The following is a 27,956-nucleotide window of genomic DNA, read 5'->3' as shown; positions in this document are numbered from 1 at the left end:
AAGCGTACTCTCCTTTTGAAGCTCAAAGTGAGTTTGAAACCAGCTCAATGTGTTGAACAGGGAACTGAAGCCCTTCCTAGCTTTGAAAAAAATTGTCTTGTGGTAATTGGTTCCTACTGTACAAAATGTCCTGGGTCAGATGCGTTGGTCCCCATGGTGACGTGTATCACTAATGCAGATGTGAGAAATAGTCACAGCAGACAAAAGGCAGCTGAGTATTTGATGGCTTGGAGAAATATTTTCTAGCCTCTAGCCATAATAAAAATAAACAAAACCAAAAACCCTCCAACAAGCTTTGTACTTGTTGCAGAATGCTCATCAGTGATGTCTCTGCTGTGGAGTTACATACAAATGAGTTTACATTGATTAGTGGTATGAAAGAGAGAAAAATGCACTTTACTGTTTCATTCAGGGGGAATTGTTAGCATATCTAGATGAGGTTCTTGCGGCTGTTCATAAGTGTTGACTACATTGATGCATGAAATATTTTCAGCCAGCAAGTCATGTTGTCCATATTATTGCAGTTCCGTAGTAAGGATTTTTTTTCCAGAGTTCCTGTGCTTTGTACAAAAGCACATACTACAGCTGTGGTGTGTACTTTGTCCCTGTCTTCATTGACATTGGTATACATATTAGTATGGGAAAAATATTTCATATTTACAATTTTGTATCCTTTATTTTAGAAAACTTGAAGACCCCCATCAACTAGTACTTTAAGGTTTGGTTTTTTTCTTTTTACTTTTTAAATACCAGGACTAGATATTTTTTTAGAATATCTGTACTAGATTTGCTGGTATCCTCTGAACATGTATGCACTATGTATGTATATATATAAAATATACCAAGATATCAGCATTTGTCTATTAACAATTTAAGGTTGCTGACATTGTGAAACAATGTGTGAAAGCTTTCTTGTTGTTTGTTTTGCCTTTTTTTTAAAGCATAATTTTTACTCTGATTTTAAAGATGTAAACATTGGTGTTGCTAATATCTAAGGACTTATGTGAAACCTCCTTCCAGAAGGCATTTCAGCTTGGAATAAGGCTACACAAATAATTTACGAGGTTGCTTAAAAGATGAAGTGTGAGCCCTGCATTGCTAATATCTTAAGCTGGATGCCAGGGCTGAGATCTTGTGTCTGAACTCAAGATATATTTTAGATTTCCTCACAAACGCAGAATGATTATTGATGTTAAATGCAGCAATGTTAGGAAAAAGAGAAGTTTGTAGTTATTTGTAGAAGCTGTATGAACAGAATGGAAAGAACTTGAAGAAAAGTGTCAGATAGCTCTAGATGAGAGTTTGAGCATATGACTTGTTTTCTAAATAGAAAATTACCTGACTAGTAGTAAAAATTGTCAATCATTTTTGCTTAACTGATGTCCGTTTATCATACAGACATGTGATATTAAACTGAGCACATCTGTACCTTGCCAGTTGCAATGTCAGTAAGGTAAAAAAAACTCCTCCAAAAAAATTAATAAAAATAACCTATTAGACTGTATTTTATGTGAAGCTGCAGCATCTCTTGACATACCGTACACCCACTACATTTTCAGAGTGCAGCAGAAATATCTCACACTTAAATATACTCCCTTCTTATTTGTTCCCCAAAGACACACGCTGAGATGGAGAGACACTCTATTAACAACAAATCTTTTCAAAAGTACTAAATCTGGCAAGAAATGTCTTGAGGGGAGTTTCTTGCATCAAAACCTGTGATTTGTATTCCTACATACAGCCACAAGGCTGCTTTCTCTCTTTCTCTTTCTGAGCTGTTCTATTCTATTTGTATAATGTTGAGAAGCAGCTGAGTCTGTCTTTACTTGTGTATTGCCGACATTTCACTCCCTAGAAGTTGCTGACTTTGTCTGCATTTGGATGAAAACTTCAGATAAGTGGGGAAAGTCACATAGAAGTATTTACCATCTTGATAATCTAAACTCACAGGGAGTGTTTTGTCATAAATTTATCTGACAGGCATATATTGGAAACGAATCATGTCATTTTCAAAATTATAACAAGACTTTTTCAAGAGTAATATAAATTCATATTTTGAGCATATTTTGGTTTATGTGCATTTCCATTATTTATATATTAAAATTAGATGTGTACAATTTCCAGCCTTATTATTTTGATTGGTTATTAAGAAATGTAGTTATAAATTACGAGTTATACAATACTTTGGAGTAAAAGGTGATTTTCATAATGTCTTTTCCCAACTTAGAAATAACTTTTTTTGCCGTAATACAAACATACTAGCAGAGCAACATGATAGATGACTCTTTAAGTATTGTAGTAAAAGAAAATGACTTGTATTCTAAGACTGTGGATAGTTTATGTTGTTTTGGACCCATTTCCCAAGCACTGATCGAAAACAGATTACAATAACAATTATACAGTCAGAAGATGCAATATCCATTTCTGTTTTAATTGAGTGAAAGAATAATAAAAACATCATTAAGAAAAATGAGGTGGACCTGTCATACACTCTACCAATTTTTAGACTTAGAGAAAATGCAGAGTAACAGAAATGTGGGCTTTTTTTTTTTTTTAAAGTAGAGTTTGTTGCTCAAGCTAGGAGTCTGGATGGTAGACTTCATATGGGCTCCTATGAGCAAGTATGCACTAAGTAGGCATACTGCTTGACAGTAAAGCTCAAGTTAGGCATTATCTAAATGTCTGGGATTGGCATAATAATGAATGTGATGTTTCTGGCATTGGTTTGAGCCTTCTTGATTAATATGAACACGGTGTTGTATTAACCTACCAAACAGATGAGCTCAGAAAATGCTAAGGACAGGTAGAAAGGAGTTAAAACACTACTTTCTCGTATAATATAAAAAGCTGTGCTCCTTTATGTTGTGGGTTTTTTGGGTTTTTTTTTTGTGTCTCTCCAAATCTGTGGACATGTATGCCAATACATGGTCTCTTAAGCCATTGCTGCCTAGGATTGACTCTTCTGCGACCCTCTAGCTATCTCATCATCTCAGTCCTCTGATTAAAACCAAAGCCCTGTGCTGGGCAGCACTACAGCTGTGTTCCTCTTGAAAAGGGACCTAAGAGCAGTTGAAGGCCCAAACTTGGCTCTCCATTTTCTCTGAAGTTCAGTCTGAGAGCTGGAAGCAGAAATGTCCTTTCTGCTGTGACATATGTGGAATGAGAGATCTGTTCTACAGTAGCCTTGGCTCTAGTCATGCACCATACAGCTTTATAAGTCAACATTTGGAGTGGCATCTGAAAGTGAACCAGGAGCCAGTTTAGCCTTTGGAGAGCAGATATAATCTGCTTTCTTTGGCTAACACCTCTCAGTAAGCACATGCATTTGCACCAGCAGAAGTATCTGTGATTCTCTGGTGGAGCTCTCTGTACGTAATGTTGTTGCAATTCATCCTGTTGAGTCCCAAAAGCATGGATTTCTGACTCTTAACAAGTGAATCCATACACAGTAGGTAAGCCGGTAGGTTCTTTTCACTCTCCTCAAAATATCTCTAATTGGCTGAACAAAGTAAGTGTACTCTGCATACCTGAGAAAGAGGGATGTATCTGTTATCTTGTGTTCCTTGACCTCATGACTTATTTGCTAAAGATGTGGTAGTTATTAAAAACTGTTAAATTAATGTGACCTGCTGACTGATAAATAATAATTCCTAAAATAATAATATTCAAATGGATAGTTGATAAATATGTGATCTCATCTTTGTGAAAATGTGGAGTGCTTCCCCCCCAACTCTTGGTCTGTCCTTGAAAAAGAAGGAAAATGAGAGAATACCACTCTGAAGCTGTTCTCTTTCTGTAGGGGTGTGGAGTGTGTAAGATTGGAGTTTTAAATAAAGGTCAAGGCTCAGATGGCAGTTCCTGACCAATAATGGGCCATGGGTGCAGGCTGTCTGAAGACTGCGTATTAACTGGTGAAAAGGGAGATGGGGAAGTTATCTCCTTTCTAGAGGATGGGATGATGGAGTAGCTCCCACTGTTTCTTGGTAGTTTTTCTTTTCTCCATTTTCCCTCTGAGGATCTGACAAAGATTTCTGTGGTCTCCTTATACTAGAAAAATGCCATCTAGTAATGCCATCTAGCAGTAGCTGAACCTTTGCTGAAAAAGTGAAGCAGAATGAAGGACTCCATTAGTGACTGTTGTGTTTGATGACGTTTATTTTGAGACAGTGTTTAATGTGGATTGTCCTATTGCGTGTATACTTGTAACTTTTGCCTGTAACCAATTATGCCATATCTGTTGACATTGTCCCTTAGAAATGAGATTTTTCTAATGCTACCAGTATCTAAAGGACAGGAGGGAATGAGACAACGATTACAATGGTTACAGATCCATTCATCTTGTCTTACAGACTGCAATTGGTCTTGGAAACGGGTTAAGGTGTAGTAGTTGCATTAGACCCTCAGTCAGCTGTTTATCTGGTAACATGAAGGAGGGTTGATACAATTTCTTATTTTTCTTGCCAGTGGGTGGTTCACAGAGGAGTGGACATGAAGGAAAAAAGAATTTGCTGGTGGGTCCCAGTGGAGATCTCAAATCAGGCCTAAGTGTTGTACACAACTCTTCTCCAGAAATAAAACCTCAAACCAGCTACAAAAGCATTTCTGTTACATTCCAGAGGACTTATCCCAGTACCAGGAGACTAGTTAATAGAACCTTCATTAAAATGCTTTTGCTATAATATCTTTTTTTTTTTTTCCCCTCAAAAATTATATAGTATGGTGACATCTGCTAGAACCACCAAAGTTAAGGGCTTATTAGTGGTTCCAGTTTTTCAGGGTTTAAAAATGTTGGTCATTAAAATTAATTCTGGGTGGAAATTGGCATAAAGAGTCTTGGCCCCTTAGGCGATTTTTTTTTTTCTTTTTTTTACGTAGTTGGGAGAAAAACAAGAGAAAGCAGTCCCACAAACCAAAAACCTCTTTATTCTCCTGTTTAAGTACCTCAGCCTCCTGGCTGCCCCAAGTGCTGTCCGTGGTTTGAGTGGCATAAAGCTCCAGTGGCTCTTCCCTTTCATGCCCTTTGAATCCAAGCAGTGAGACAGATTCAAAGTTTGGGTTAAGTTAGTGCAACAGGTTTAACAAAAATGGAGTAAGTTACCAGAAGCAGCTGATCCGCTTTGACTAACAAAGGGCCTCACCTCCCGTGAGTAACACTTCTGTCCCAGACACAAGGCAGGAGAGGCCGCCTTAGAGGTAAACACTTTGTATCTCTCGTTTTTTGGTTCGGCTCAGCACATGCTCTGAATATGGTTTTTCTTATACACTATTTCTTTGAGAAACTCAAGTATTATCAAATCAAGTTATGAGTTTCATAATGTGTTTCTGTGGTGGGATAGTGGCCTGGAATATTTTGTGTTAAGCAGTAAAACTGTTACTTTAGCTAGGAGAAGGATTCTTTGGCTGGTTAAGCTGTCAGAAGCGAGGGACATCTGCAGAGATGTTAGTGACTTCTTTATAAGATTTCCTGAGATCTGGTGTAGTTGTGATGGTTAGCAGACTGAAGCCACAGAAAGGACTGGAAGCTGAAGAAGGATGTAAATAATATCTTGTGGTTTGCCTTCACCATTGGCTAAGGTATAATATGTAGAAATGCATTTCCTGCCTACACATCTATTGAATACATAAAGCCAGAAAAAATAACAGAGGAGGAGGAGGAGAAAGATACTGTCTTCAGTTTTACTTCCTCTGGCTCTCCTAAGAAGAAAAATTCTACAATGTAGTGTTATTTAACGTGAGTTTGTTTCTTTGGCTAAGGTTGTATTAAAATCATCTGCGGACTGAGCTTTTCTTTACCCAGTTGCATCCTGGAACAAATTATTTGCTATGAGCTTATAAACCCATGAAGAGTAGGAGTTCAACAGCATGACATTGCTGGTTGTATGCAACATCAGATATCATATTTTCTCTAGAACATATTGGAGAGCAGAGGATTAGCAGAAAGTAAGGTCCTTGTTTTTAAACAAAACCTTTTGCTATAATGAGGTGCTTGACACTTTCGCTTTGCATAGGATGGTATGGTTGCAAAAATCCTGATTCGTCTCCTATATTTGACATAAAGATTTCCTGCTGGCTGCCTGTCAGTGTGCCCACACAGCTTTCTTCACGTGGTTCTGAGTGGTTAGTGACAAACAACTACCAAGTCATTTCTTCAGTCCCCATTAAAAAAGATTTACAGTGGAAGAATTCTCAGCCTCATAATGAGACTGTTGTAAGCTGGTGCCTGATACGTAAAAAGCTGAAACACAGTCCATTTACCCAAACCAAGCATTTATTGTAAATAAGTACCAACAACTTATATTCTGATTTAATTATATTTATAATTTATGAGGTAGCTTGAAAGTGAGCCTTAATGGACATGACTAACCCTTGCTGAAATATGTGAGCTCTGTCACTTCCACCCCATCGCTGAATTTCATGAGCATGGGCTGAACCTGGGATGTGCTTCAAACCTGCTTCCTCTTGAGTGTGAATAGTCATGTATGTGTGTTGCACTGTGCAAATGGTACAGTTGTGCCTCTTCAGCGTATTGCTGCATATCCTGTATCTGTAGAACTCTACTGGACTCTGTAGTATTTCCTGGGGAGTAACTCACAGCACCACCAGCTACAGCTACACTGTAAATAAAAATTATGTTGAGATTCAGAACAAACACCAGTTTTTTTAAATACTATTTGATGTCCTTCCTCTTAGAAGAAAATGTTTTGGAATGCAATTCATCTTTTCTCATGATGAATTTATATTCTCTTGTTGTATGTATGTGATCTTAAAGGTTTTTTCCAACCAAAATGATTCTGTGATTCTGTTTGTTCAGCTAGTCAAATCTTGAATAGAAACCTCTTGATTATTAGTGCTAAATGCAATAGGTTTTCATTTCCAGCCACTTCAGGATTTTGAAGAAGTGGCATGCTGAAGCTTTGAAGGTTCACTTTTTATCCCCCCCCCTTTTTTTTTTTTTCCTTGGTGGTGGTAAGTTTTTGAGAACAGAAATTACGGATTTATGTTGCTGTAGGATGGCCATCTTTGATATGGAAATTCAGGTATTTCTGCGTAACTGAAAGCTGTCAAACGTAATTGGTTTCTGCCTTTTTAATTTGAGATGCAAGATGTAAGGAGGAGAACCGGCAAACTACTCCTGTGCTGCATGGATGCTGATTTCTGCCTTTTAAAATGCTTTTCTCAGTTTTGGTCCATTTTCCAAATTTGTTTAAAAGAAAGGGAAATAGAGTTAAATACCAAATTCATATACCTAAGATCAACTTTATTGCAGCACAAAGAAACATAAATAAATGGACTGTTTTCCCTTCACTGCTTTTACTGAATAAAGGGCTCTAACCCAAAGAGAAACCAGAGGCAGATTAGATTTAGGAAATATTTGAAGTTCGATTGCTTCCTGTGGTTATTGCCAGTTGTGGAAGCATGCTTTATTGTTAACTATACGGATTTTTTATCTAGATAATTTCCTTAAGAGAATTCATGGTTTGCTAATTGATCTTCCTAGTCTCTGTCACATGGTAAGGATTTCATCTTAGAAGTCCAGCTGAAGTTGCCTATAATTCAGTGTTTCAAGTTGTGCATGGGAATAAACATTCATGGACTCCGCTTTTGCTGTTTCTTTTTTCCCCTCTGTATTGGATAGACTAGATTATAGAATGACCCACGTTACTGTCTCTGCTAGGGAAGATGTTTTCTGTATACAGTAATGAAGAGTTTTCAGCAGTTTATGAATTTTGAAATAATTGTCCTCGTTTCTGAACTCTCAACCATAGAAATTTGCTTTGTCTTTGAGGAAGATTACTCTGTGTGCATGTGTGTGTTTTGTTTAAAAAAACAGCAACCAAAAACCAAAACCTAAAAACCCAAAGCACAACAGCAACAACACAAACTTTGTTTTCCACTTTCTTCATTTGATAAAAATCTCTCCACTGTAGAATGATTTCCTTTGGGTTTGACACCACCATTTGATCTCAGTTTTTAATAATTTTGGTGGATTTCACTCCCAGAAGAAAACATGCTTGTGTTGTGAAGTATTCCCACTAGAAATCTGGGAAGTCTTAAAACCTCATGTTACTCAGGGCTAAGAACTGTCTTCTTTATTAATTCCCTGCTAGACAACCTCTGTACAGTAAGTCTTTCCATAACAGTATGCTGTTGTAATTAATCAAGCTGATGTTTGGAAATTGTTCCAATTAGATTAAATTAAATAACACCTAGATGGGGCTCAAAACTTGTGCTGATGGAAACAGATTTTAATCTAAAAAGACATGAATTTTCTCAGTGCCTCTTCTTATTGGTTGATCTTTATATTATAGTTATTGGATACACAAGCTCTGCTCCCTATTTAATGGCTGGAAGGATTGATGGCTGAAATAGTTTAGCCTCCTCCTCAGTTTTCTGTATCCTTTTCTGCTTTAAGTCCCAAGCCTATGTGGAAGTGGACAATGCATAGAAGTTCAGTGCTGATAATATCACATTTATTGCTTAATTTAAAGCGTGCACTGAACAAAGCATTATTTGCAAATGAACAAAAGAAACAGTGCAGGACTTCTTAATGCCTGCTCTGTCTTGTCCTTCTAGTTAGGTATTAGAAATTTACAGCTTTTACTTGCAAATCTTACGACTGAAAATGTTTTCCAGGGAGCTGCAAGACTGCAGGTTGGTAATACTGTTAACCGGCTTCAAGTTTTTTGTAAAAATGAATGTTTTATGCAACAGATCATCCAGAGTTTTCACTTCTTGAATGAAAATTCTGCTTTTATTTCCTTTATTTTTAAGAATAGATTGCTCCCTGGTGAAACAAAACTATAGATTAAATGTGCAAGAAGGAGAAAGTGTGCATTTGGACAGAGGTCTCTCTGATACATATTTAGTTTCTTCTTAATTTTTCTGCTACTTGGAAGAATCTCAGCAAAAAATTGCAACTATGTTCACAAAGTCTTTGGTGTACCTTTCAGCTTTTCTGTGAAAGTAACAGTGGAACTTAAATCCCAACTCTGATTTGTTTTAAAAATGTGTGTTACACAAGGGTATCGATCACTGCTAACCGTTCTGTTCTTCTGGGTAATCGTGGGAACAGTTTTTCACTGTTTTCTTCCATGGATTAGAAGGAATTCTTGCTGTGTATGAGTGCCCTTATAAAAGCCTCTGTGTAGATCTTGGTTTATGCTCCCCTAGCAATTTTTGCAGATGCTACTTATATGGGGTCAAAGCTCTGTGAGAAGTACGAAAGTGCTGCTTATAAGTTAGTCAAGTGAATTAACATCAAAGAGTGAAAGTCTTTTGTATTATTTGTGATCACTATCAGTGTTCTGTGTGCATTCCAGCATTTTGCTCGTCCTTTAAGGAAACAAACTGTTTCCATTTTAGCCCTTGGATTACCCCTTGTTCGCTCCATGTGAAAATCAGTGCCATATGTCATCTACCATGAGCTACACAGCATCATTCACTGACGCATCTCTGTACAGCTGGGAGAGCAAACACATGGACGTTCAGTGTGAAAGGGATCTAAGCCTTATGCATAGGGGAGTGAGGATGACAGTAGTTCTGACTGATTGGGCATCAGGGAAAAAAACTGAGGAGTTTCAGGGTTGGAGTAAGGCTGGCTTGCATTGCTGTAGCATTGCATGTGAGACTTCATTATGAACACTTGGTCTCCTGCTCTCTGAGTATTGCTGTAGGTTCTTCAACTGGAATGACAATGAGCAGTGAGTAACTTGCGTTGCCCTTCTGTAAGGGCCCTGTAGTGAGCTGGAGTTGTAATATAGGCATCTAGGAGCAAGGCATGGTATATATCAGTGTGTAAAGAGCATGTTGACTTTTGGCTGCAGATATTTTTTCTTCTAATTCCAATGTACTGAAAGTATGCTAATTTATTTTCAGATAACATCAGGAAACACAGGAGTTTGAGGCGATAAATTGACTGGAGACATAATAGCTTAACTTTCTAGTGTGGAATAGAGGGCAGAGCAGATGGAACTTCCTTGCAGTGAGATTTACTTGCAAATAAGTTGGATTTCTGTTGGTTTTTAGTAAAATAGGTTTGGTATTAAGATTCCAGATGCTACAGCGAGAGGCATGAGAATGAATTAACAAAGGCAGATTTGGTAACCTGCTCTTTGCTCTGTATTTTTAAGGTACTGATTGCAGCTTATCGTCAATTACAATGTGTCATTGAGTTCAGAGATGTTTTTGCAAAATCTGTTTCTTGTACCAATATCCCAGAAAGCATGCACAGGAAGGAGCAGGAAAGTCATCACAAGCAAGAATCCTCCTTCATGCTATCCATGAGTGATATGTGCAGCATCAGTTCTAGTGTTTGAGATCCGGTTTGTACTGAGACATTAAATGACGAGTGTGGAGAATAAGTATAACTTCTTGCTGTAAAGGTAGAAAAATGTTTGTGTGACAAGGAAAGCACCTGGCAGGATGATAAAAGATGTTGCAGCATCCCCCTCATCAGTTTGCATTCACCTACTTTTTCTGTCTTGCCAAAATGCAATTTGCACAACTGATATCTCAGCCTCAACGTTTTTCTGAGTTTAACCTTTTGTTAAGGCACTAATAGCCCCATCAAAAGTGCTAAGATAGTATGTTCAACAGGAGGAAAAGTATCTCTCTCACAGAACTTACATTTTGTTTCAACTAGTTAAGTGATTCAGATTTTAATCTTTGATAAGAATGGAAATTTTGACTTTGATTTCAGAGGAGCGTAATCAGCCTTGCACTGCCTTTTCAGGAAGAGGCTTAGAGTTTTGGGGTTTTTTTTCCACTGAGAATTTTTTCAACACTGTGCTAGAATTTGGCTGCTTGAACTTGCGAAATGCATCAGTTTCAGAATCAAGTAGTGAAGAGGGAGCAGCATCAATGTGGTGCCATAACCTACTTACACATTACTTCAGGATGTATTTTAAAACAAAGAACTAAACTGGGTATCGCAGCTTGTAGAGCTGCTGCTGGCCTCCAGTTAGAATGTCAGACTGGGAGACACTCTATGCCAGATAGATCACTGAGAATTGTGTATCTAGAATACATTTTAAAGTAAATCTAGTCTTTGCAAATTCAGGACAAGGAGGATTTAAGTCTCTTAGCCATTGCTAGTGTATCTACAGTGTGACTGTATCTATTTCAGGGCAGGATGACTTCTCTGAGGGGATATAAAACTGTTGGTTTGTAGATACTGAAGCTACTGATAGCAGAAGGAGAACTGAAATGTGACTTTCTCCTCTTTTTTTTTTTTAATATTTATTTATTTTTAATTTAAAGAAGTGCCTGGTCCAGGAATGCAGTGATTTGTGTTTGGCCTTTCATAAAATATACTCAGTTATGAATGAGACTGAGAGGTGAACTTTCTGACAGTATTACAAGCCTTAGGTAGCACAGTTGGACAACTGCTTTAGGTTGAGATTTACCTCTGCCCCAATGCTCCTTAGTTTATCTAGAGGCTAATGGATTGTACATAATATTTTTTTTGTGATTGGAGGTAATAGTTTTTGCCTTTCACACCCCCTGACTACAGCCTGGCCTGTGTCAGGTGATGGAAATGGCCATGAAGTTCTGTAGGTTTTCTGTCTGTTCCACCTTCCCTCTATGCACACGCCCTGAGTACCGTAGCGCAGTCTCCTGCAAATTAACTTGTTTCTCTACTGTTGTGTTGAGTCCCTTTAAGTTCATGCTTCACAATTTATTGCCATAGATGACTTGATTTTGTAACCACAAGAGTAAATTTACAATAAAACAGGACAAAATTGAATCCAGACCACTCCCTGGGTTTTCCGCTTCTGTGGTTCCTTGTCATCCTTGACCCTCTTTCGAAGAGAACTGTTTTTACACTCTCTTCATACATGCAGTGGGAAAAGAGCCACTGGCTTCTCTGAGTCTGCGTGACCATCAGCTGCCAACACAAAATTACCATTTTCAGCAAAATCAGTGCAAGGATATTTTTCTTCCACAGTGAGAAGACTGGCCACAGTCTGAAAAATGTGCAAATATTCCCAATCCTAGCCAAGAATGGCACATGGGACTAGTCTCTCCTGATTCCTCCATACATTCAGTGTGTGGAGAGAGGCAGAAGCAGCATTTGTGTGTTAGGTTTTCATATGACTGAATATGGAGAAGCTTTGACCTGAAATTGTAGAGATATTCATAGAACTGTAGAAAACATTTGCAATGTTGAAAAGGTCTTATTAGGAGATCTTATTCATCCTCATGCTGGCTGATTCTGTTCCTGAATTATATTCTCTGGAGCTTTTAGTGTGGTTTGTAAATGAGTCAAGTGATGAGACTTGCTTTCTTTTCAAGGGAAATTCTTAAAAGCTATCCCACAGGCAAGAAAGACAGATTTCCACTTAAGATCAGCCTTCTAGGAGGTATTTTAACTTACAGCTTTAATGTGAGATGTATGACACCCTCTTGTTCCGCTCTTATTGATGCTTTTTTTTTTTTGTTTGTTTTTTTCCCCATCTAGGGTTGATGATTCCAGTCTTTTGTGTGGTGGAGCAATCGGACGCCTCTCTTGAATACGATAATCGAGAAGAGCATGCCGAGTTCGTTCTGGTTCGCAAAGATGTGCTCTTTAGCCAGCTGGTGGAGACAGCGCTCCTGGCTCTGGGGTATTCCCACAGTTCTGCAGCTCAGGCACAAGGTATTCAATAAAGTTCTTTTACCCCTTCTCTGCATTGGCAGAAGACAGCACCTGAGGTTGTTGGATGTAAAGAGAAAGCAAGAAAAATGGTGGCAGATCTTGGAAGTGGTTATATCAGTTGTGTTGATTGCTTAATCTTAAATTAGGTGTACAACAAGCCCTACCTTGTTAGCCTGCCTAGAAAGCATTAACTGGTTCTTGCTGAAGTGTGAAATATGATGATAATGATCAGTCAGCATATTCATGACACATTTGTTCTGTATCACAAGGTAGATAGCTGTTTCGAGGAAGTCAGGGCAGAAGAGATGGATAGAACCTCTAGGTATGCAGCTAAATGGTATCTAGTATTCCTCTTTGTATCAGGGCCATTATGAACAGCATATGATAGTCTTCAATTTTTAAAATTATACATGGTATATAATGGTTATGTATACACACTGTCTTTATGTTCAATAATTGTAGTGCTAAATATGGGTTCACTTACCTAGTACATTGCTGCAATGCCCTTTGTGAAGCTCTACAGTCCCTTCCACTTAGAGATGGTTCTCTAGTAGCAGCAAAATCTTCAACTAAACAGAGCTTTCCTCTCTCCACCCGAAACATCAACATGAAAAAAAACAAACCAAAAATCCCAATCTTTAGGGGATATGGACAGGAGGCAGTGGGTTAGGAAAAATCTTTCCAGAATGAACTTTGCATTTCAAGAGGCATTTTTATAATAAATGGGTTATTTTAGTACTTATCTTTTTGAATGAGAAGCCTGCAAGTTTCAGTTTCATCTCCATGTCACCAATAAAACCTGTGTACATTTAGAGTAGTTTTATAGAAGCTTTGCCTGCAGATTTGGATTTTATCTGTTGTTTTTAGTTGTTTTATATAGCTAGGTATTTGAATGTGTGACCAGAGGGAGAAGCAGTGGTGGGGAATCCAGGAGTTCTAGGCAGTGGATAACAGCACAGGCTCCTTGTACAAACTTCTTTCAAAGCAGGGTGATAATGGTTCCTTTCCTCAGTCAGCCTCTGCTCTGTAAGAGAGGCTCAGGTACTTTATACAGGCAGGGCTCATGCATATGTGTTTGTTTACACAACATGGTACTAAAAGCTCTGTGAGAATTGTTTTTTAATACAAAACATTTCATGTCATTTTGGGGACACTTTATTTCTGCGTGTTAGAGGTCAATATATCCCGCTGTTTCCATCCTGGTAAACTAGCTTCCCGTTTGACAGCATTATCCATCTCAGTTAACACTGTTGCTCAACGAACTAACACGTGGAACATGCTGCTCTAGGTGGCCAAAATTTTATTCTTGGCACTTACAAAGGGGAATGGGCTTTGCAAGAAACCTGCTTCAAGGAGGCATGCCATTCGGTGCAGTGATCCACATTGGCTGAGCATCTCACTTGGGGGAACCTTGTTTTTGCAGCATCTCTCTTGTGAGAATAGCAAGGAGAAGAGACAGATTGACTCATGAAGGAAATTAGTCACCGTACAGGGAGGAAATGGCCACTGCATTTCTGAGCTACAGGCTTTGACAATGAGCAGGTTCAGATACTAATCTGTTGCTTGATACATTGCTTGTCTAGAAAATAAAAGTTGAATCTCTAGTTGTTGTAATTAATCTAAAAGAAAAGACTTGGGCATTTTTGTCTTTAAGGCAGCAATTGCCTCCTGCTAGAAAACATCAGATTATTTAATCTTTAGAAACTACAGAAAATATCTTCAAAGTCTGTTAGCAAAAAAAAAAAAATCTTACTTGATCAGTTTGTTTACCTTTGTATTGAAGGATCAGTTCTTCAAAGTATTTTATACATCCCAGGCAAATACTACAGGTCATGCTGGTTTTAAGGCATGAAGCTGAAGTATGCAGTGGATTCTATAGTATCTTGCTCTGTGCTAGCTGTCTGCAAGCTGAGAGATGAGGTACAGGCATAGGCAGAGTCCTCATAGATCTCTGAGACTGTTTAATGAGAAAATTTATAGAATATTGGGCTATAATCTGTCAACTAGGATTGACAGAAGCATGCTGCTAAATTTTCAATATGAGGACTTATTTGGGAACACAATTTTCTGATATTAAAAGGAGGGAAAAAAAAGGAAAAGCTATTTGCTTTTATTCATTCTGGTTGTAGGAAAAGTCTGCTTCTGTTCCAGTACTTGGGATTGATTTCATTTAGCATTATACATTGATAAACACTTAGTTCTTCTTTATACTTCATGATCATCTGAATTATAGGATCTGCATGAGAAGTTGAAGATCCTCAGGTGCATTTTTCAAAATGGTAAAGCTTTGAGTAACATGATGCACAAAACACTGACATGAGTAGGTGTCCTCGTGTCCTCCAGGGACAAAGTAAATGTGAGCTTATCAAAGTATTGTAAAGGCTGTCCAAGCTGTAATTTGGCATGTACTAAGTGTCACTTTTTGTGTTGGGAAAGTGTTTCATGTTGCCGCCCTCTTGTTTTGGATGACTCTGAGAGGAGCAGTAATGTTCACTTCATCTTGTGGGAAACATCTTGCCTTTGCCTGTTGCTTTTAGAACAGGGTCTCCAAGTGGCAGATAAAAGAGCTAGTTGTGGGGGAGAAGAGAGTTGTGGCAGCAGAGATAATTGCTGTGCAGCTTCACACCGCCTTCGCTGCGTTTCCCTGCGGCACTTCTACAGACCTGCTGAGGCTTGAGCAGGCGGCACGCGCCATGCGCATGGGGCCCTGCCTAATGCTTGCCAGCTGCATGGCAGAGTCTGGGTGCTAGAACGTTTGGAAACCTGACACAAATGTGTAGGTGGTATGTTGGGTCCCCAAGGGGTCTGTGTGCCCAAAGGGCCCCTGCTGTGGGGCTGTTTGCCTGGGCAGCAGCCTAGAGCTGTAGAGCTCCCCAAGGAGGTGATGCTGCATCCAGGCATATGAGCTGCCACCTGACCTCGAGTGTCACGTACCAACTCATGGCCACTACGCTTATCATAGCTAATTTTGGGTCCTGGTTCTTAGATAAATTGATAAGTCTTACCATAAATAATCTTGAGTCAATTATGTATCAGGAGGTATATATGAAGGGGGCCCCATGTCTCACTGGAAGAAGCTCTTTATTCCCATACAGTTTGGGCAGGACACATTTATCCCACACACAGCTGATTGTGAACATTTTTTTGTTGATGGTGGCAAAAGCAGAGACTTTTCCAGCAAATGCTGCCCTCGTGAAGCTTCCCTTTACTGACAGGAGCTGTGAAAATTCTTCTGGAACAGCATGGGAATTTGTTAACAGCTTGGCACTGGGGTGTGAAAGTTGGTGGTGTGAATGGCAACAAAGGTTTAATAAACATTTATGTATTTTTCTTTCATCCCTTGAGACTATACCTGACACTGGGGAACCTGCTATTTGTGCCTTCTAGAGAGGAAAAGGGTCATGCTTTAAAGGGGCACCTTTTCTATGTGTAGTTTAATAAAATTTACATACTCTCATGCAAATTTTCTTTTTTTTTTTTCATTAGTTGAGTGTTCTAACTGGGCTTTGCAAGAAACGGGAAGGGGTAGGGGCTACATACAGTATATAGTACTGAGTGCTGGGACCAATGAAAGTATGAAAAGTAGCTGCAGTCTGGAGTACCCTGTGTGCAGTCCTGTAACTTTGGGACCTGCTGTGAAAGCTTATTCCCTCCCGAGTGTGACGTGACAGAAGAACAGTGCAAGTTTGACACTTTTAGCAGGTTAAATAAATAAGCAAATAAAACAATGTCCTTTCTTGTGGATATATGTCTACACATTTTTTCTTTTGACCAATTATTTGTTAGCTGCCATGAGTGTAGATGCAGAGCTAGTGTACATTGTCTGCAAAAGCTTGCAGAGCTGGATGGGCCATTGAAGTGAAGTTTGCCTGTCCTCTCAGGTGCTTCTGCTATGTGTGTTGGCAGAGCAATGTGGAGTGACTGCCTTGACTGCTGTCTGTGGACAGCTCTGTCTGGGCACTGGCAAAGTAGTTGCTTGTCATGACTGTTGTATGTGGCCACCACAAAGGAAGGGGTGTATGGAAGAGTGAAATGGTGCTGAAATGCCAAGTGGAGCAGAAGGAGGGGTGGGAAAAGAGCAGAGGGAAGTTAACACAGAGAAAGAGAAACATGAGATCTTTCCCATCCCTGTCACTGCAGAGTTTGCCAAGCCCCAGTTCATAAGCAATGTATTGCCAGGAGCAGAGCCATTGCAAGAGGCAGTGCCAAGTGTTAATGCCTTGAAGGCCCCTTTTCATGCTGCCTGGTTTCTTCTAGTGCTGTGTACTGATGGAAGAGTGAGAAGACTTGCAGCTTGTGGTGAGCTGGGGGTGGCTGATAAGACTGGAAGGATGGAAGGAGAGGCTGGCAGTGGTCAGTAGGGAAGGTATAAGACAAGAATAAGAAACAGAAGAGGTTTAAGTGTCTTGCCATGTGGAGTTGCAATAACTGGGCACGGAGGAGAGTGATGCTGTGGTGAACATGATTTAATGAGTGGAGGTCAGACAGCATCAGCCTTATCAGCCTTACACAACTGGAGTGGGGAGAAGGAGAATTCTGTTGCTGCCAGTCAGTGCCTGGCCAGAGTCATTTATGAGGTACCTGTGTCCCAATGTCATGATACCCAGAGGTATATCTCAGGACCAAGTGTCCTTCTCCAGCTTCCCTGTCTGTGAGTCTCTGGTGTTACTTTCAGCCACAGGAAGTTGTAAGACAGACTTGGCTTGGCTTTTGTGCTTCTGCAGAGCACTGCACTCTGGACCAGTGGTGAGCAAGAGGGAAAGATGGCTCTCCTAACTGTACAGCAAGGAAACCAAGACACAGATGGGCAAGGGCTCTACTCTGGATCCACAGTGCACATGGCTGGGGCAGGAAGGAGCTTGGACTGCAAGCGTGGTTATTTCCCTCAAGAGTCTATGAGCTCAGCCATACTCTCTGCTGTTAATTGGAGGCCTCTTGCACTTGTGGCCTGCATTTAAATAGTATTTCAAAGTAAAGATCTGATCTGTTTGACATGGTGACATTTAGCGAATCCATCCAAACCCCAAGCTGCTGTGTGTGAGAATGAAGGAGCCCAGCATTCAGGCTGCCAAACTCAGTCCAGCCTTTTTGGGACCAGTATGACCATTTTGTCATTTATGGGATTATACCACATGTACAAATATTTGATGGGTGTATGTACTGATGAGGGAATGGATTTGACCCAGCTGATCCAAGAAGGTGGGGTTCTGGGGCAATTGGAAGGACCTGAGCAGGTCATTAATAGGGAAAGATTGTGTGCAATATTCCCATCTGTCCTGTCTCCAGGACCATAATAGCTTCCAACAGAATGTCAGGTAAAGATGGAACATATAGTCTGTGAGCTGAATTGAACACACACAAGCTGGTTTTATATTTCTGTGTCAAGAAAGGTACAGTGAAAATGTGGTGAAACCCAGCTAAACTGTGCTTGATACACACAGCAAAATTTGTTGCAGCTGGGATGGCCAGATATACTGTATTTAACACAAGTGAAAGGTAGCAGTATGAGAAAAATGAGAGGAAACCCTAGTTTAGGTTTCTCCTTTACAAGGTGCTATAATCTGGAATCTTCCGACTCCTCAAAGTGTCTGATGTAATTTTCAGTCATGTCATTATCAGTCATGTCTCCCTGTTCATGTCATCTAAAACCTTCTAGTCAGTATTAAACTGGCTTTAATGAGTTGGAGAGACACTGGTGATATAATGACTTCAAGACGATACAGCAATCCACAAACTCACTGTTGCGTCATTTTCTGTCTCTGTCACTGTTTGCTACTACTTTTTTTCTTTTTCATTTGTGCAGAGATAGCACAGTGGACTTACCTAACAAATTTATCAGTCCATGTAGTTTCTACGTCTCTCAGCTGAAACTCTTTTGCTACAGACTGCTAAACCAATGTCTTAAAAAAAAAACCCAACGCCAACAACCTACCCCAAAATAAACAAAAGAAAAAAACTTGACCTTCCTTGAAGCTGTTTTCGCCAGTCTCACTCCATCTATAATTAACAGCTCCTTACCTTTAGTAATCCCCTTTCTCCTCTTTGCATCTACTGGGGACACTTTTTATGGGTAAGCTCTTCTTTCTTCTCTCCAGTTTTGAAGGTGAAATTGTAAAAGGCCCACATCAAATAATTTGTGTGAGGATTACAACATCTTGCAGTTATCTCTGACACGACAACTCGTCTTGGATGGCTAAGCGGACTGGATTTCTTGCAGCGATACTCAGCCATCCAGATCAAAGTTTTCCTCATAAGAGCTGCACCTTCTTGAATTGTACATTGATTGAGTTGTATTCTTTCTCCTTAATGTTTGAAGAAAGTGAGCTGACTCACTTGTTTCCCTCCCTATATACAGACATGTACTACCTTTCAAAAAGACTCCTAGAGGTTTTGTCTATTATAGAAAACTTCATGAAAACTGTAAATGAAACTCAGCTACAGAAAGTAGGAATTTAATGAGAATATTGAAAATTTCTTCCTTTTTTTTTCTTTTTTTGAATAGGCATTTCAGTGCATAATGGACACAGGGTTTGAAAGATACTGTTGTTAAATCTTATGCAATTTCAATTAAAGCCTCAGAGTTCTCTTTAAATATTACCTGGAACTTTTAAGAAATCTTAAGTAAAAAGTAAGAGGTAGATATTGAGGCTTCTTGTACTTGTAGGATTTTCTTGTGAGGTTTTTTTTGTGGAAAATGCTACATACAAAAAAATTTTAAGGTGTCATATATATAAAAATATAATACATTTTACATTTTGCTTTGGTTTTGATACATAAACACACACACAAGATATTTATAGTTTAAATATAAATACACACATTATAGATATATACATACATACATGTATATAAATTTATATAAAATTATATATAGACAAAAGATCAAAATCCAATTAATAAACCAACATCTCAGGTTACTTGTCCCTCTCATTCTCCTTCTGTAGTGTTATTTTAAGTAACCTCATTATCCCAAAATATAACTCCATTGAATACTTGATTCTTTGATAAGCTTACTGTGAAAGTTCTTAACTTCTAACTGGTGACCAGGAAACTTCTCTTTCCTTTTCTTTGCCACTCCCCTGCCATGCTGGTGTGTGTAGAAGTTGCCACATGGTATTGGCTTTCTGATCCCAATGTACTATTTACAGGATTCTTGTGATGGAACAAAACCGTCTACAAATAATAATCTATTTTTCTAGGTGGCAAACATCTGGGTAGTGTAAGTAAATGGGTAATTTATTAGTGTTTGAACAGTTTAAAGGAGGGTAGCTAAAGGTGGCCATGAACAACTCTGCACTTCTGATGGCCACTTTCTGTCTCATTTGTGGTTTGTGACTGGGCACAGCACCGCTTGTAAGCAGGAGAGGAGGTAAGGGTCAAAGGAAGGAGTGGAGTGGACAAAGTGGACTTTGGCTGTCCCAGAGAAACCCCCTTTCTGAAATCTTTCCCTGCATGTTTGTGAAACTTCACATACCCGTGGTTTGAGTCTGAGGCCAAGTGCTTCAAAATGTGTCGTGTTTTGGTGACAGCTCTGGGGGCTCTGGTGGACTTGTTGCAGTGACATGTGTGTCATTTGTTTGTTCCACGGTCATAATGGATCAAACTCAGACTGTGCTATGGGTAGAAATCATTAAAGCTTTTGTTCCTCTCTCCGTTTTTGTTTCTGGGAAATATTGCTAAGGATATAACAGCAAATCAGTGCTTCTGTTCGATGACAGCCATATGCTTCAGTGCTTGCCGTTCACTTTATGTTGCAGACTGTGTCCAAAAAGATAATGCTACAGGATAAAAGTTTCTTCAAGCTTTGCACTCTTTTTAATTTTAATGTTTGTTTTTATAAACCAGTGAAGAAATGCTGGGGAAATTGAGCCACAGGCTTTCTTGTGTTGCAGTAACCCTTAAGTAGTTTGGGGTAGAACAAAGATCAAGTTCACTTCGAAAAGCCTGTGTGTACTCAGTTAAAAACTTTGACCAGTGTATAATAAATTCTAATTTTTTCTTGGCCTCTTTCCCAACTTCTTAGCTAAGCCCACAAGCCCATGAACCATTAGTATTTTTGATGAGAATTAGGAAATGATCTTTATTAATTTTAATTTTAAATAAAATTTTCTTCTATTTTTCTTGCATGAATATGATAATGAAGCAGTGCAGTATTTAAAAATGGTAATAAATTAGGTTAGAGTAGATTTTCCCCTGTCCATAGAAGGAAAATGAGGTGCAGTTATCAGCCTGTTAGTTAACAAGCTGAATATTTAAATATTCAGTAGTATGAGGAGAGCAAAGCCTGGTGGTGTTAGAGCAGCTTTTTTTTTCCTTTTCTTTTTTTTTTAGACATTTTTGTCTAATGAGATTTTTTTTTGTCCCAAATCTTTGATCTAGATAAGGGAAGCAGCATTTTTACCCTGTGGCGTGAGAGAATGCTTTTCACTCTAGCTGCAGGTTGCCTTGTCCGATCTGATTTTCCCCCAGAAGCACAAAGCTGAGTCCACCTCCAGCCACTTCTTTCTTTAACCTATCAGGGACAGGGCTCATCCCCTGGACTGGGAAGCACATCCCAACTTCTAGGAACTCTAGTTTGCCTTGGACATTGATTCCCCTATGCAGGATGTATAATGGATATGCTGCTGGAGAGAATGCAGAGAGATCTTTCTGCTAGTGGGACTATCTGAAGTCCATTTATCATCAGTGCCCTGATCTTGATCTCACTGCATGTCTGAAGGGGAATTGGTTTGAGCATGTGGAGAGCAATGCTGCTGTCTGTGGGGTCTCTTGCAAGGTCATAGCATAAGGCAATACTTTTAAGTCCCCTTTAAACACAGGCAAGCTAAGCTTGAAAAGCAGTTTGTTTTCAAACCAAAAACCTAACAAAGTAAGGGGACAAAGCATAAAGGGGATAAACAGGAAGTGTTTCCTCTTTTTTTTCTTTTTTAAGGAGGAAAAAAAAAGAGAGAAGGCAAACACACTATGCCCTCTGTTCTGTGTCTGATACCTCTTTAGGAAAGCTCCTCTTGGCATTGACAGCAAAGGATCAGTTCAGAGGGTTTCTCACCACTGTGTGTGAGTGTTGTAGGGACTCAACTTTAATCCTCTTGGCCCTTACTGGAATATAAATGAACCTGTCAATCAGCAACTGATGTTTGATGTTTGCATCTTTTCATACTCGTTGAATTTTACAGGTACAATTTGCCCTCCTGCATTGATTGTCATTGGGTGCCTGCAGGCAATGAAATAGTTGCATTTACAAAATGGAAAAGGATGAGCAAAAGACAATGCTATTAGTGATCTTCTGTTGCTTACTGTCTTGCTCACTGGAAACTCACTCAAAGAGTACCAATGCAGGTTCAAATTCTAACTGTAGCTGAGAGAAGGCAGTCCTTCTTCTGTCAAGTGAGCTACTTGGTTATTCAGGGTGGACTTCTCTTCCTTGTCTTACTAGTGCAGGGCTTATGGAGAATCACTCATTCTCCATCATCCTTTTGGCCACTAAATATGTTTGATTTATCCAGACAACTTAAAAAAATAATATTTATACAGGTGTGGTTAAAAAAGAAGATGTTGCATCAAGTTGAATGAGCAGAGGTTGGGGTATTTTTCACTGTGTATTTATAGGAGATTTTATTTTTAATTTTATTCCAACAGAAGAACAATTATTCTAGGATGAAGTAGCTGTCAATTAAACAGTAAAGCTGTAGTAGTCCTGGGATCTGCATTTTATTCTGTTTTCACTCCCCAGATTTGTATATGTAGCATCTTTAACTTCACCTGTCTGTTTCCACAGTTGCCAATAAAGAGTTAAATTCAAACAAGCAAGCTAGGAGAATGCGAGTACCAGTCAAGATTCTTAGCTAAATTGCTTTCATACTTTGTTTTTATAATATATTTGCTGCTTAGCCACATTTTGGCCTTTTTCCTTTTTCTAACAAAAATCATTATGTGGGATAGCTAGTAGGTAGTTCGTGCTTTCACAGTGAAAAATCTATGCTAAAAAACTTCCTTGGCATAGGGATCGTAAACTGATAGATATTTGTCTACCTTTCTGGGTAGTTTCTTTTTTTGTCACCAGGTATAGAATCTATGAAATATAGTTGGGGAGGAGGGAAATGTTTTTCTTGCATTAAACTGAGGAGGGACCAAGTGCTTTAGGAAAAGGGACGTATCAAATAATGAGCTATAGATAATACTAAATCTTTTCAAGATCCTGGAAGGAGATGTTTAGGCAGAATTGTGTGGCAGTCAGCATGAGAAAATTGGCATTTTGTGAAATGCTACCGTAGAATGTTTTGAACATCACTATTTATGTATCCATTTACATAGATGGCAGCAATTATATATTTTTAAATGTTGATGATGGATCTAAAAACTACATGCATTATGACTATAAAAGTTTCTTTTTCTGTGGCTTGAGCATGGAGAACAATTTTTTTTTTTTCCTCAATCTGAAAACTGTATTTATTTCCTTAAAAGAATGAACATTGTTATTTTGTTGGTAATATTCACAAAGATTTATTAATATTTAATTGTGCACCTTTTAACTAGAGGGCTACACGTACTCCTTTTGTTTTGTTTTTTTTTTTTTCTCGGATGTCTCTGCTAAAAGAACATAGCAACACAAGACATTTGCATTTTCTGATCACTAAAAATCCCCCCTACCATAAATGTGCATGTGAATTTGAGAACCTAATTAAAAGATTAACAGCATGTACAGTACTTTAACCAAAAGGCATGTGTTAATTTGTTAAAACACTAAAGATTTTTATGCTGTCTTTTTTTGACACTATCAAAATATTTTCAGTGGAACTAGTTGAACCTGGTCTCTCTATTATAAATTCTTCTGCAGAGTAAGATGACTTAATTTCATATCTAATTGCATAAGGAATTATAAATTATCTTTTCTAGGAGACCTATGACACTAAAACACAGAATGAACAAATAAAACTGATCTGTTGTAGTACAAATGAAGATATATAGCAGTATTTTTATTACAGACGCCATTTGTTTGGGTTGAGGGTCTGAATATTTTACAATAAGATACAAAGTGCTCTTTGTTGAGCAATTGTTCTAGCAATGCATCTTAAGGTGTTTTACAACTAATTGCCATGAAGCGGAGAAACTCAAATCAACAAAAAACAGCCCCACCCATAAAATAAAACCCTATGCAGAATGGGATAAATCTATTCCAAAGGAAGTATGTTTCTCTATGCATTCATAGAAGCAGCGGAATCTGCCTCTTTGATCAAACATGGAGCTTTTGTTCGCCAGGACCCGTTGATTTAAAAAATGTGCTTTGCCTCAGAAAAAGGTGACTCACTGTTTGTAAAATGGTACTTTCCAGCTGTGTAAGAGATGCCACAGTCTAGACTAGAGCACACAGGTGAGAAAGATTATGAGTCTGGTTTCTAGTGGGGAAGCACGATTGATGTGTAGGATAGTGTACTGGAGGTAGGCATTTCCCTGATGTTAAAGGGAAATGTAATGTAGGTCCTCCTCTGGCCCTGTTAGTGTTGTGTAACCCAAAGGGATGCCTTGATGCTGCAGAGTTAGGATTTCTTTCCCTCCTGAGGACTTCTGGAGGAGTTGTGAACAAATCCCTCTTCCTGACTCTAAAGAACAACTGAGTATTTACCAAAACAGAGTGACATACTACTCTAAGAACTGATTACTTTTACAGCAGAATTTAGTAGAGACTACTCTCTGTGGAATTGTATTCTGTCATTGAAAGTTTAAAATGGCTTATAGTAAATTTAACATTTTGTACGGAGATGTGTCAATGTTGGTGCTAAAGCTGTTCGAATGTTACTGGATTTGATTAAACATTATTACATTATTTAGTGCAAGAATGTTGTTCATAGGGGAACAAATTAATATTCCATTGACCTTTCAAGTAATGTATCACGATTTGTTTAGTATTGTGTAATACAGACATTCTTTTATTTGTTTATCCAGAAGTACTTCTATTGTGAAGTTTACTGATACAAACCTCATCGTTATTCCCAGATACTAAAAGCCTGGTCCCAAATTGTCTAAATCCCAATGTATGTATGCATTTGCAAATTTTTCTAGAAGTGAGCTAGAAGGGTAATATGGCACTTCATAAAGGCAAGTAGGAAAGAAAGGTAATTATTTTCAGTTCGAGAATTTCTTCCATGGTCTAGTTTGAGTGATACGAGATGAAAACTGCAGCATTTATGTTGATGTGTGGATCACACTCCAAAAAAATATTTGTGCCTAATCCAAAGTGGTTTCAATAACAATCTTAAGAAATACTTTTTTCTTCCCCCTTTATCTCTTCTGTAGCTGTGTAAAAAAATTTCATTTTCTCAGGGCCTCTTATGCTTTACAATTTTGAGTGTGTGCCTGTACTGGAAAGTTGGGAAGGAGAAAGTAAAAAAGAAGAGACATAGTTAAGGGAGCAAGAATTTCTATGCTGTTTGTAATAGCAATGTTATGTCTTTATGAAGGACAGTAATGTGATTTTTGGTAGTGTAGTGCATACCTGCAGCTTCTCACTGAGGTACAGCAAATTTCCTTTCCCATCTTCTCTTTCTCCTGCTTGCTGAAGTGAGATTGGGATTTAGTTGGAGGTACAACTGTAGTACTGGCATGGCACTGTGGTGCCCCTTGGTTTCAATATGAATTTTGTGGAAGGAGGGGCTGTTAGAGAACAAAACTGCCATCAAACGTCTTTAAGGCTTCTTCTGAATACTTCTTTTTTTTAATCTGTGCCTCTGTGCATAAGCTCTGTTTTTGCATGTAAATGTGAGAGAGATGAAGAAATCTTAGCTGCAGATGGAAAAAAAACCCAGTGTCTTGATATTTTAAAAAATCCAGAATTAGAAGGAGATAAATTTATGTAGCCTTTGCACCATAATAATGTGGAAAGACCTGACATGGAGCCATAAGGGTTTTTTCCTGCAGATTCGGATATCTGGAAATTGTGCAATGCTGTTTAAATGGAATGACTTTTAACAGATCACAATAAATGGAAAAAAAACCCCACAAACATGTTTTCACCAAGGATTATATGATGGCATTGCTAACTGCCATGCAATTAATAGGCAGCGTGTACTTTGTTTTCCTGTGAGTGCTTAGCATTTTGTCTAAGTTTTATCTGGCCATGTATCTGGGAATTGGGTACAGATGTAAGTTGCTGTGAATTGAACTGCATTTAGGAGTATTAAAACCATCTTATGTGCAGTATGGCAAGATGTGTATCTAAATCTGCATTTGCAGCAACGTAGCTGTAGCCTGTATATCCTGTAGAAGATAGGAAGCCTCTATCTCCTAGTCCACATATTTTTAGATACAAAATGTAATTGGTTTATGACAAGTTATACAATTGATAGAGCATTTGTCTTCTGACATAAGAAGTTCCAAAGAAACACAAAGAAAAATGTCTTCACTGTGAGAGTGACAGAGCACTTCAGTGGGCTGCCGAGATGGGTTGTTGAGTCTCTGGAGACATTCAGAATCCACCTGGATGAGTTCCTGTGTGACCTAGGTGGTCCTGCTCTGGCATGGGGGTTGGACTATGTGATCCCTTCCAGCCCTTAAGATTCTGTATTTTCCCTGAGCAGTTGCAAGTTGCAGTTTGCAGCTTAATGAGAAGAGAGATGGAACGTGTTCTAATTTTGACCTGGATGGTTGGCCCATTGAATCAGGTCTTGTAGCAACTTCTTTATAGAGGAAGGCTGGCCCTGTTTTCTCCTGACCTCACACACCTACTGAATGTCTTTTTATGTCCAGCTAGTTGTGTGATGTAGGTAGTATTTAGGGGGAAGAAGGTGCTGTCTGACACAAGGAACGATGAGTTTAAATCTGGAAGCAAAAAATCTCCTTTATTTGTGTGCCTTCTGTATTAAGTCTTTAATACGTTTTCTAGAAAAAGGGATGCATTTATACAGAAGGAGGTGCCAGAAGGCTTATAGTAGTAGCTCATCAGATGAGTGAGATAGACTTCTGCATGACATTTGGAAAGAAAATTAACCCTGTGTGGGAGTGTAATACCTAGCATTGTTAATTCTTGACATTTTCTTTCACATACTTGAGGGGCTGTTAATAATGGGAGATTCAACTTCTCATTAAAAATTATTTTATAAAGATTAAAAAAAAAATCTTAGTGGATTCTGTCAGAAGCTTATGAGCAAAATGCCATCTTTTGCACAAGAACGTGGAATAGAAAAGAATCCAAGTGTTTTAATTTGCTGTGACCAAAAGAAGGCAATCGGTAACTTTGGGATACAGTATTGCTGTCTGAAGCACATTGCTTTGCAGGTGTGCAGGCATATGACAGTGTGATCCTACGAGGGTCTGTGTTGGTTTCAAATGTGCCTGGGGCTTTTGTGGCCCTTTATTTCTGAGCCTTTGGCACTGAGTGCCAGTGGAGGATGTGTGAAGATGGAGAAATGAAAGGACTAGATATTAGAATTCAGTAGCAGATTTGAATTAAGCAGAAACCTCAGTATGTTATAAACTTGTAAAGCTATATATACACGATGGCATGTGGCTGGACCATAGTCATGCTCAGCAAACCACTGAATATTATAAGACAGTTCATATGTTTTCTAATTCTTCCCAGAAGAAAGAGAATTTCAGTACTGAGTAATATCTTGTTATCCCATTCCTACTATTGGCAGCACAGCAGTTTGAACTTGCAAAAATAGCAGATTAAATATTTCTCTGAAAGTACACATACCATTTAGCATCTTACTGATGTTCTGGCAGAACAGTACAGGGACTGACAGAAACTGAGGCTGAAAGTGACTTAAGAGAGCTAGATTATGAAGATAAAGCAGTGCTTTCTATTAGGCATCTTATGAAGAGAGAGATGGGAAAGGATAAGAGATGCCAAAGCGGGAACTACACGCCATGAACATGTCTTTTTGAGCCAGGAAGATTTTAGGCTGACAATTTCATTTGGGGCTTTGATTCTTTAGTAGACTAGTTAAGGACAGCAGTGAAAAAACTGGTAGTAATAGAAATAATGTCACGACTTCTTAAAACTTAAGTGTAAGATGTGTATCTCAGAGTCAAATATTCCTTGCAATGGTAGGAACTTAAATCCAAGTGTTCTGGTACTATTTTAGTAAGACCAAAAATGGAATTAGAAAGGTTTGTCTTGGTGTGAAGGCTAAGTGAAATGCAAAAGTTAAACGGGCATCCAGTCGTGTGATGTAGAGTCCAAAATCAGCACACACAGTGCTGTTAGTGTTCATCATTGTTGGTGCTGTAGCTTCTACAAGTGATTCTTTACAAGAAAAATAAGCCATGTTTTGAATTACAGCAGTGTAAGTAAAGTCAAATGCTTCTGAAGTCAGTGTAG

General features: G+C 38.7%; 1 protein-coding gene across 1 annotated transcript in view; it reads left to right on the top strand.

Annotated features, from left to right (window-relative positions):
* SATB2 (SATB homeobox 2) overlaps positions 1-27,956 on the top strand; it is a 127,839-nt gene that overhangs the window by 7,328 nt on the left and 92,555 nt on the right. Inside the window, exon 3 of the mRNA XM_062002578.1 lies at positions 12,461-12,637. Within this exon, the coding sequence (XP_061858562.1) occupies positions 12,461-12,637 (177 nt within the window). The remainder of the gene's footprint in view (positions 1-12,460; positions 12,638-27,956) is intronic.

Source organism: Colius striatus, chromosome 9 (assembly GCF_028858725.1).
Source record: "Colius striatus isolate bColStr4 chromosome 9, bColStr4.1.hap1, whole genome shotgun sequence".
Classification (NCBI taxonomy): domain Eukaryota; kingdom Metazoa; phylum Chordata; class Aves; order Coliiformes; family Coliidae; genus Colius; species Colius striatus.
Note: the sequence above shows the minus strand (reverse complement) of the source record. Positions and strands in the feature narration are given on the sequence as shown.